Below are 10,581 nucleotides of genomic sequence, written 5' to 3'. Positions count from 1 at the left end.
CCCCCACAGGAGAGGAGGGGAACAAGTTGCTCAAAGCAGCTTTGAATTTTATAGTTTATGAAATTCAAAGTCCCGCTGTTTCTCTAAGGAAACTTGCTCCTATCGACACCCATACCTCAAAATTATGACTTCCTGCTGGGCTTTTATTTGTTTCTTTCATGACAGCAATGGGCTTCTGTAATCTTTGAACCATTATTGTAAAAATCCATATAAGTTAAAATAATTAATTGAAATGGCGTTTGCCTTGTTAATCTTTCTGATTGGCTGCCAGTCAAGTTTAGCTACTTTGCCCCTCATGCTAGCTTAGCAATTGCTAAACTAGCTGGAGGGGCAAAGGTGGTAGTTAGCTAGCTCTAATATGAATTAGCTTAGTTTAAATGGACCATAGAAACCATCCAGTTGCTGTTAAAGTTAATAAAATGGATGAACAAATATAAAATAAATCAAGAGAATTAAAGAAAACAGTTTTATTAATTTTATAACAAAAACAATCAATCCAACCATTAACATCCTTATGGATGTACAAAAACAAAGAAATTTATCAATTTATTTGGAACGATCTGTTCTATTTACAGTTCAGCTGCTACGAAAGTAATAAATATTTACAGAAACAATGAAGAAAAGTGTCTGTTTACTGCGGACATTGGTCCAGACTGATCAGGCGGACAGTTTCGCCTGCGCACCTCCTGGATCCCACCTCACACTCCGACATGTTCGCAGCGCCGCCATCATCACCGGAACTGACGCACAGGGGGGCGGGGCCTGCGGGGCACTCCGAAGGACTCAGACATGCGCATTTCCGCTGGGATTCTACGATTAAAAAGGTAATCATACTCAGCACTTTTGGATGGAAAATAATAAAGAAAAGCTTTAGGCGGGTTGTTCAAATTTCCACATTTGAGGTGTTTTTATTGATAATTCAGAGGAAAATTCTGTTGAAATAGTTTGTCATTGTGTGGCAGAAAATCTCAAAACGTATTAATTTCTCCCGATCGTGACATCATCGAGTAGTAAATGGTTAATAAAGTGTCACTATATAGTAGTTAAAGTAAAACAAAAATCCCAGATGTTATACGATAATAAGGTCAAAAATAATAAAAGAATTAAGTTATAATATTACATAAATGTTATGACTTTAATTCAGTCATAATATTATGAGAATATAGTAAAAATAATTCGAATTACATCTTTGTTCTCTAAATTGTATTTATTTTCATATCTTTGTACTATTTGGTTTGTCTCTATACTCCGTCATAATGTATATCTGGCACTATTGACATGAGTTTCATCAGACGTTGAGATTTGTGCTGGAAACAGTCCGTCAGATCTGAACATATTTACTCTTTTTTGTGTTTTTATAGAGCAGGATGTTCAGTAATCGGGTGTTTCACCTCGGCAGGTCGTCCCTGGTTTGCAGTCGCTGCAGGAAATGAACGTTTCCTCTTCCGGTTTGCTGCAGTCCGTATCGGCGGCCAGCGTGAAGCTGCGCCCCAAACAGCGCAGCGCCCCCAGCTGGCAGACGCCCAACCAGAGACTCCTCGGCCCGACCCGGGAGCAGAACTGCACAGACGACCTGAAACAAGAACATTTTAAACCAAACACCCCGACTGGGTCTGGATCTGAGTTTGGTTTTAGTTCTGAAGTAAGAGACTAACAGGCACTCAGAGGGCATTTTACAGACACAGCCGGTTTTTCCGATCTTCTCCCAGGGTTTACAGTTCAGACCAGCAGGTGGCGCCGGAGAGGTGAGCAGCACTGCGGAGGAACAAGAAGGCAAATTTAATGAAACATTACAGAATCTAATGCGATTTATTCTCATTTATAGACCAGTGATGATGGTTTATCTTAGTCAAAGTGACTATTCTTATGAAGTCATACATAATATTACTCTGTAATATTATTAAAATATTATTCTTATTACTATTACTTTGACTTTATTCTTTATTTACTTTGTTTCTTTTCTCTTCCAGTTTGGGCCAAATACTCTGTTGTTAAAAATAAAGTTGTCTGGGCCAAATTAGACCTCACCTTCAGAACTTGAATCACTTTGTGTCAAAATGAATAAATTCTCTGTAATAATCATTATATTTATCCGGTTTAAAGGTAACCTGTTTCTGAAGATTCACCTGTTCTGCACCGAACATCATCAGGAGACGGCGACCACTGCAGACTGGAGCTGCACCTGACCTCTGACACCTCGCCGTCCAGCTCCGATCCCGCGGGACACGACAGGGACACGGTGTCTCCGATCTGGTAGGCATTTTTAATGGGCGTGGCTTCAACTAAACCGCCGATTTCAGGAAATCCACAAGTGGAACCTGGAAGAAATGTTAATTTCTACTTTTACATAATATTTATGAAACCAACTATGAAAAAATAAACATCTAATAAGTGTAGAAACTGTTATAACTGAAATATTCACAATAAGCGCAGTACAAATCCTGAATATTTCTAAAAATGTCCACATTTTCATCTATTTGTCAGCCAAAGCTTCATTTATAAAACTTAATGGGTTTTAAATTTTGCTTTAGTTTAATACTTACTTTTACAAACCATTGCTCCTGAGCTCCATTGCTGGTTTTCTCCACATGTGGCTGCAGCGTTTCCAACAAGGTAAAAATCCTCTATGCAGGAATACTGCACTCTGCTTCCTACTGTGTAAAAGTCTTTAAGATCCTATTAAAAAAATAAAAAACTGTCAGAGTATGAACAAATACCTTTTAATATGACATTAATGTTACCAGAACAGAAAGTGTGTTTCAACTAAGGCATGTGAGGTTATTATTCTTGTATTATTTCAACTTTGTAATACTGTTAGAATGAAACATTAAAAAACAAAACAGGAATTCAGATTAAAAATTCACCTCAACGAATCCATTCTTCAGGACTGGAGGGAGTCTGCACCGTTTTGGTGGAGTTATGGAAAGCCCAAAGCACTGAGGCTCCATCATCCTGAGGGCAAAAAGGAAGAAAAATCAAATAATGAGTGAAAAAGGAACTTTATTTATTGTGATTCAAAGCTATTAAGGTTTTATTATAACTAGAAAACTTACTGTAAGTATTGCATATCTGGCTCTTCACAGGGTTTTTGTTCGCTTTGCTCCCCGATGCAGTTCCGGCCCCCTCCTCTAGGGGCGGGGTTGTTGCAGCTTCGGGTTCTTGACCTTTGACCTCCAGAGCAGGATCCCCAGGAGGACCAGCAGCTCCAGCTGCCGTGGATCACTCCTGGGAAACAGATCCATTGATTATTTTCATTTCTCGTTCTCTACAGGAACCTTTAAAATACTTTTTGGTTGAGCATAAAAAGTTCTTTTTTTTTCAGAAAATTCCTTTGGTTTCTCTTGACAATTTCTGAGACTAATCTAAAATTTTCTCAGTTTTTTTTTTTAGCATATTTATAATGTTCTGAACACAGAAATTTTCAAATTTTTTTTCAGAAAATTTCTGAGATTAATCTCAGAATTTCTGATTTTTTTTCTTGCAAATTTTTTTACTTTTGTTGCTCATAAATTTCTTTGTTTTTTCTACAAAATTTCTCAAATTAATATAAAAATTTAAAAAAAATTCTAGAATTTTATTGATTTATTTTTTTTTTACTTTTCAAGCTCAGAAATGTCTTTTTGGAGGAAAACCTTTTATTTAATTTAATTTTAATCTGATTGGCCGCTTTGGTGGGAGTGGCCAATCAGATTTCGAGGTTAGCCAGAGCCCCTCCCCCGGTCTTTCCGACGGCCACACCGCCTCTGCTTCTTGTTTACCGGGCTGTTCTCCAGTCACGGCTCCCCTCTCGCAGGCCGGTCCTGATGTTCCGGGTCTGCAGACGCAGCGGCACTCGGTGCCGGTCAGCAGCGGCTGGCCGTTATTCTGGCACGGCCTGCAGCGGCAGGGATGCTCCTCGGACAGGAACTCCTCCATCGCCCGCTTCAGGTAAAGCTTTTTCAACCCGGCGCACTCGACCTCTTTCACCAGTTCATACAGAGGACGAAGCTGGAAGAGATTAGCTCACCATGTTAACACTCGGGGGGATGATTATTGGTACTATTTAGAGGGGAAATCGGACAATTTTATTGGTTGGCTAGGGAACATTCTAAATCAGAGCTAGCTAGCACTGATTAGCCCATGCTAATTAAACTTGGTAGCCTGTGCAACATTGTTATTCTATTTAATTATGTTTTCTGGTTATCAACAATAAAAAGCTTTGAGAATTGATGAGCTTTAAAATAATTTATTTGTGTAAATATGTTGGGATTCATAAAGACACAACAGCATTTATGCTAAAATGGAAGTTATGACAAACTTGCTAGCATAAATTCTGTGTTAGCATAAATTCTGTGTTAGCATAACTTCTGATTTTTTGTTGCTATGCCGTGGCTTTTTGCTTTTATATTACAGCTTTTGTATTTTGTTGACTCTTCTGGGCCACCGTATCAAACAAAATACTCATACATTTGCTTTGGGGTGATAAATAGTTGGATGGTTCAGCAAAACAACATTTCCTGTTCCCTCTGGAGGAATGTGGTCTAAAACTTTACTAATCCTATTTCCCGTCAGATTATTTACTAATCCAAATTCTAAAGTACTCCGTGTTTAATATTTTTATTACTGGGCTCTTAAATACGTGTGATTTTGGTCTTTTTACCTTCTGGTTTATGACATCAGGGAAATCTTTGACAGATGAGGCCCAGTTACTGTAGACTTCTCCGTTAGCTTCGGGTTTCTGTAGATCCAGAACAGACAGAGCGCCTATGAACTGCGGATCTCCTCCAAACACCTTCACCTTAATGGGCATCTTGTTTGACTGGCTTCCTGCAGATAATGGAAATAATGTCAGCTCAGAGAGAACATTGATTAAATTATTTGAGTTTGTGTGGCTTTAACTCACCAGCTTTGGATTCCAGATGTTTCTGTAGTTTTTCACAGATGATTTTGGTTTTCTTAAAGAACAGGAAGCGCTTCACTTTTTTCCAACATCTTTGGTATTCAATGTCCTGCACACCTTTAAAGAAGGACAGAAATATAATGTACTATTTCAAACATTTCATATGTACAGAGGTGGGAATTAACTAATTACATTTACTTCAGTAACTTTTTTGGAAAAAATAATTTTAGGAGTATTTTTACTATGCTGCACTTTTTACATTTACTTGAGTAAATTCATTATGAAGTATCGATACTCTTAGTTGAGTGGGATATTTTATCCACTGTGAGTAACTTCAATGAAAGGACAACAAGCTTTTTTTAGCCAAAAAAATTCACCAGACAAAGACACACACCTGCAGTTTTTGATAAAGTTTGATTTTGTAATTATTATTATGAATTATTTTCATTTTGGTTATTAAAATACCAACATTTCCACATAACTTTGTATTTTGGTCCATCTGATGATGCAAATTTCAAATATTAAATCAGATGTTTTGATCAGCCTTTTTACTGAATACTATTTTACCAAAGTATTTGGTATTTTGGTAAAATACTTAAGATACCAAAGTATTTACCAAAAATACTTTGGTATTTGTTCATATACTTTTCGGTAATTTAACTGGGTAAAATATCAAATACCAGTTTAATCAAATTATTTGAGTAATTTTTTGGACGGCTACTTTTTACTTTTACTTGAGTAAAAATATGTTGAAGTAGTGCTGCTCCTCCTCTAGTACAATTTTTGACTACTCTGCCCACCTCTGTATGAACCTCACCTCTTGACAGCTTAGATTAAACTTTATTCCCCCGGAATTAGATAATACACTGACGGCTACTTTGAAAGTCTGGCATTAGTCTTAAGCTTTTCTTAGCTTGGTACTTTGGTCATCGATTAAGCCACAGTCAAATCTTTGTGGTGATTTATTGGACCATGCCATTAATTGGTGACCTTAATCCCTTTGGAGTGTTTGAGTTTTGAACAGTGGGTCAAATCACCTTGGCATTGTCCATGTTCTCCTCTGTTATCCTGTAACAATATTCACTCATAAAGTCCTTACTGTGGGATGTGTGGGCCTCAAAGTCAAACTCCAACAAGCCTTGGTATTCGCCGCCAAGTGAGCCCTCAGACATGTAGTGTGTGCCGTAGGTCTGCAGCACCTGGCGGTAGGCGGAGTAGTCGTAGGTCAGCGGCAGCGAGGACAAGGCCTTCCAGAAGTCTGCAGAGAGAGTCAGATACTGGGGGGCAGAGTTCTGAAACTGGGCCAACTCCACTCTGTTCTTCAGGACCAGAAGTCTGTAAGCCTGAAACACACCAGAGAAGATTGGGAAGGGATTTTATGGGACACACAAATGATGAAACCCAAAGATTCAAGGGTTCACTATGCAGCTGAAGCAGGTCTGGTCATCGGTCACCTTATTGTCTGTGACTTCTTTGTGGAACGTCCGACGGTCATGTCCGAACCAGCTGTTGGACTGGATGTGCTGAGCGTAGGACCAGGCGCTCTCATAGGACTCGTCACTTTCCTCGTTGTCCACATGGACCTGCAGCACAAACGGTTAATCTCAGCTCCATCAAAGATGTTTTCACCCTGATAGTCCAGTAGAGTCCGTTCAATTTCGAGACCAAAACTGCAGCATTTGTTACATTTTCACCTGCTGCAGTTCGCTTCACATTGTGCTGTTTCACATGAGCCAAACTATTCAAACAACCTGTTCCCCTCCTCGCCTTTGGGGGCGCTGCACCAAGAACCACTGAAGGAAACGAAAGCTTCCAAAGAAGCTTTCGTTTCGTTTCACAAAATGTGAACAAAAATGGAGTGGTGTCAGATTTAGGATTCCTCGTTTGTCTTTGATAAAAGATCACGAGTCTCTTGACTAGAATGTTGGCTTTGGTTGCATTTACCCAGAATGCCCTGCTCAGTAGTCCACTTCCTGCTTTAGGAGCAGTCTTCAGTCCGCTTGTTTTTCACATGTTCATTGGAACCGCACCAGAGTTCACTTCAGAGACAGAGTGAACTTTTTTGGTTGGATTACGCGTTCACCAGTCCCCAAACGAAGTGGACTTTCTAAGCGGATGGACTGGACTTCATCTTTTGGAGGTGCTGTTGCCAGTTTGGACCAGATCAAACTATTCATCTCCCATCAGTTTCTTCAGTTACTCACCTCAAAGTTGAACCTGAGGATGTTCTGTGGCAGTCTGTACATCACTTTGTGGCTCCCGCTGAAAACCTTCCGGCATTGTCCTCCGAAACTAAACGTGTTGATCACACCCGCTTTCAGCTTCCCTGTCAGAACGTCGAATCTGTGAAAGAAATGCTTCTAGTGACCTTATCTATGGTAACAGGTGACAGATTATCATCTCCAAACATTTTGTCTTTATTCAGAAACACTGAGGTTCCCACCCTTTGCCTGTGAGGTCGGCGTTTGGAGGCGTTTTGATAAGATCACAGGAGTACTGGCTGTTGTCCTGACCACAGCTTCGCTCGTCCAGACCGTCCTCACAGTCTTGGTCTCCATTACAAACCAGAGATTGGCTGATACACTGACCTGCATCACAGTTAGAACGGTTTCACATTCATCAGGGTCATTAGAGTTTAGTTTGATTTCATTAACAAATAGATTCACAAACACAAAATTAAAGGACATCTATAACTTCAGTATGTCTTAGTTTTACAAATACACAATATAGTTTGTTAGTTTAAGTTTTTCCCCATAAATTACAGTTTTATTTAGTCCCGTTAACCAAAGTGTTTTCTAAGTTTCAGTTTTTGTTATTTTGTTGGTTTTAGTTAGCTGTAATAACTTTGATCGATGCGTTAGGTATTTGACTTTGGATCTGAATGTACCAGAGGTGCAGCGGAACCTGCTGCCACACCCTGTTTCCAGGGGACACGTCTTCTGTGGGACGCATGCCTGCGTTTCGGTGGCGTCTCCTGAACATGGCGCCCCTCCAAACTGAGCGTACACCTCCACATGACGAGTCCGCACCTGGAAGACAGAATAAAAATATTAAATACATTGAATTACTGAACTAAAGGTGACGTTTCTGCTTCTTGAACAGGTTTCTGGAAAACGGGAATGTTCAAAGTTCGGACTGATTTCGTCAATTTAAATTGAAGGAGTCCACTTTGTGATTTTTAAAGGTGTCCACTGACAATGATACAAGTTTTTTTGTTAATTGTTAGCAATAAAAACAAGATTTATTGAAAACCATATAACCAAGTTTTCAGTAAAAGTCGATGCTGGTGCATCGAAGCTTGGATAGATGAGATCATCACAAGAAAATACAAAAAGTCTGAGTATTGAATACTTTGTGATGTAGCCACCTTTTTTCCTGTAATAATTAAAAAAAATTAAATTAAATTGGTTTGATCTTAATGAGTATATTGTAACTTAGTTTACTGTTCAACATGTAAAAACTCAGTATTTTTCTTTTTTCATCTTTTTTTGACCTTTTTTCCTCTTATTTTTGAATTGATTATTTTTGGCCCATGTGATAAAAAGTTTGATCTATTGGCCAAATAAAACATGTTCATTACTTTATTTTTTTCCCCACAAAATCATTCTTGGATAATGTGATTTTAGTTTGGTCAGTTCTGCCTATTTGGAGCTACTGGGGGTTGCTAGGTAACTGGTGGAGCTTGTGGGGGTTGCTAGGTAACGGGGTGGGGTTGCTAGGCGAGGGGCAGTTCCTGCTGATTTGTGACGTTGCATTCGGAAAACGGTTGGCCGTTTTGTTTTTAAACACTCACTGTTTTTATAAACAGTTGAGAACCAAATATAAATATAAAACTATTCAAAATGTGAATTTTAATGGTTACATGTTTCAGTTAACAATAATTAATAAAAAGAGTTAAATCTCTCATGAAGGCAGCAAAAATCTTTTTGTACTGATTACAAGTCCATCTCACATTAATTGGACTTGTTTGTACTTTACTGCAGAAACAAACATCAAACTCCCTGAAATATTTTCACAGTAGAGAGAAATGTTGCTTCATTTGAACTCTGTCCTGTTTGGGTTGGGTTGGTGCCAAAAGTCAGTGGTGTTGCTCTAACTGAGCTGTTTCTGGTAAAACACACTCAAAAGATTACACAACCAATGTGATTTATAATCTGGGTCAACAAATGGAAAACAAATCTGCTAACTACATAATAGCAAAGGTACCATAAATTAAGCTAAGCTAAACTAAAAATAAGTCTCAAGGTTTCTGTGTTGTCATTTACATCTTGAGCATTAATAAAATCTTCACTAAGCTAAAGTAAAGTAAAGGTAAAGTAAAAATATACCAAAGTTAGCTAAAATAAGATGAGATAGGGTAAGCTAAGTAACTTTAGCTTTTAAAATAAACTAGGTTAAGTGTACATAAATTATTAAAAAATAGGATTTGGAAATCTAAAATATGATAAACCACGCTAAGCTAATGTAAGCTAAGTTAAAAGAGGATGTAATGAGCTAAAGGAAAATAAACACTGGGAAGGTAAGATAAATAATGTAAGCTTCATACACTAAAATAAAATTAAAACTGTGCTGAATAACAATATGAAATAAAGTAAGCTAACATGGGCTAAGCTTATTTTTAAGTACAATTTAAAAATATATTTTTGTGCTTCAATCATCACCAATATTTTCTACTTTCTTTACACAACCCTATTTTCTCATATAAAATGAATAAATATATTTATCTCTTCTGTAAATAAGTAAAATGTCCATCGCTCCGAGTCAAAGTGTTGTTTGGTCACCTTGGTACGGGAGCAGCCGTCGCACTCAGACCAGCCTCCATAAGAACCCCATCTACAGTTTACTCTCTGCTGACAACTGGGAAAAGAAGGTATATTTATTTAAAAATACAACCCTAAACTATACATCATTTATTAAAACAACGGTAAAACTCTTACCAAACTGGAGACAGCAGAGTAAGTGACAGCGATAACGTAGAAACCAAATACAACTGTAAGCAGAAAGCAGGAAGGTTTATTTGAGTTTAAATGTGATTTGTTTGTGGTAAATCCTGTTTTAAATGGTGAATTTTCTGGTTTTACCTTCATGCTGTTCTGGTCAGAGTTTCTCCTCCTCATCTGCTCCAGCTCTGTAACGCTCAGGTCATTTATCAGCAGCAGGATTTCTCAACACTCCCCCGAGTTCAGGAATCCCCTCAATGAAGAAACGTTTGAAACAACCAGGTCCAAACTGACCTGCTTCTGAAATGACCCATAATCTGGATTTATTTACTCTGCTACAGGTTTTAGTTTAGAGAAACTTGTGTCCAATACTGCAGTTTATTAAATCTATTTACTCTGATCATAAAATACACGAAGGAATTGACTGAAAGAAGATACAATTAGTTTTATTTCTTTGTTTCATAATTGAATAAACTAATAAACAATCTTGCTGAGCTCGCCACCTAGTGGTTGGATTAAGAACTTCTTCAATTTGAAGGAAACTTAAAGCTGAGGGAAATATTCACATCCAACAAGTTTTTTTCTAATTAAAATATTATTTATTAAGGCTCAAATCTATTCAAGTCAACCTGGTTGTATGTGAAAAAGTAATTACACCTGAGAATTAATCGTATTTTGTGGTTCAGTGTCACCAGCTACACTTGGGTCTGAATACTTCAGACCTGTAATATGAATAAATCACTTGAATAGAACCTGACTGAC

General features: G+C 38.0%; 1 protein-coding gene across 1 annotated transcript; it reads right to left on the bottom strand.

The window, feature by feature from the left end:
* Positions 1-452: 452 nt before the first annotated feature.
* On the bottom strand, positions 453-10,018 carry LOC106926765 (complement component C7-like). Its single transcript, XM_015001862.2, has 18 exons — positions 9,961-10,018; positions 9,817-9,869; positions 9,661-9,736; positions 7,767-7,908; positions 7,323-7,467; positions 7,084-7,222; positions 6,334-6,462; positions 5,979-6,222; positions 4,883-4,996; positions 4,640-4,806; positions 3,759-3,987; positions 3,054-3,225; positions 2,865-2,952; positions 2,544-2,676; positions 2,127-2,318; positions 1,656-1,755; positions 1,392-1,573; positions 453-810 (listed from the first exon to the last, which is right to left on the bottom strand). Exons 1-18 carry the CDS (start codon positions 9,994-9,996, stop codon positions 632-634), a joined length of 2,520 nt encoding a protein of 839 aa, XP_014857348.2. The 5' UTR covers positions 9,997-10,018; the 3' UTR covers positions 453-631.
* Between the last annotated feature and the right edge of the window lie 563 nt (positions 10,019-10,581).

This window comes from Poecilia mexicana, unplaced genomic scaffold (assembly GCF_051168715.1).
Source record: "Poecilia mexicana isolate PSO_F unplaced genomic scaffold, ASM5116871v1 scaffold_12, whole genome shotgun sequence".
Classification (NCBI taxonomy): domain Eukaryota; kingdom Metazoa; phylum Chordata; class Actinopteri; order Cyprinodontiformes; family Poeciliidae; genus Poecilia; species Poecilia mexicana.
This window is presented reverse-complemented; position numbering and strand designations above follow the sequence as displayed.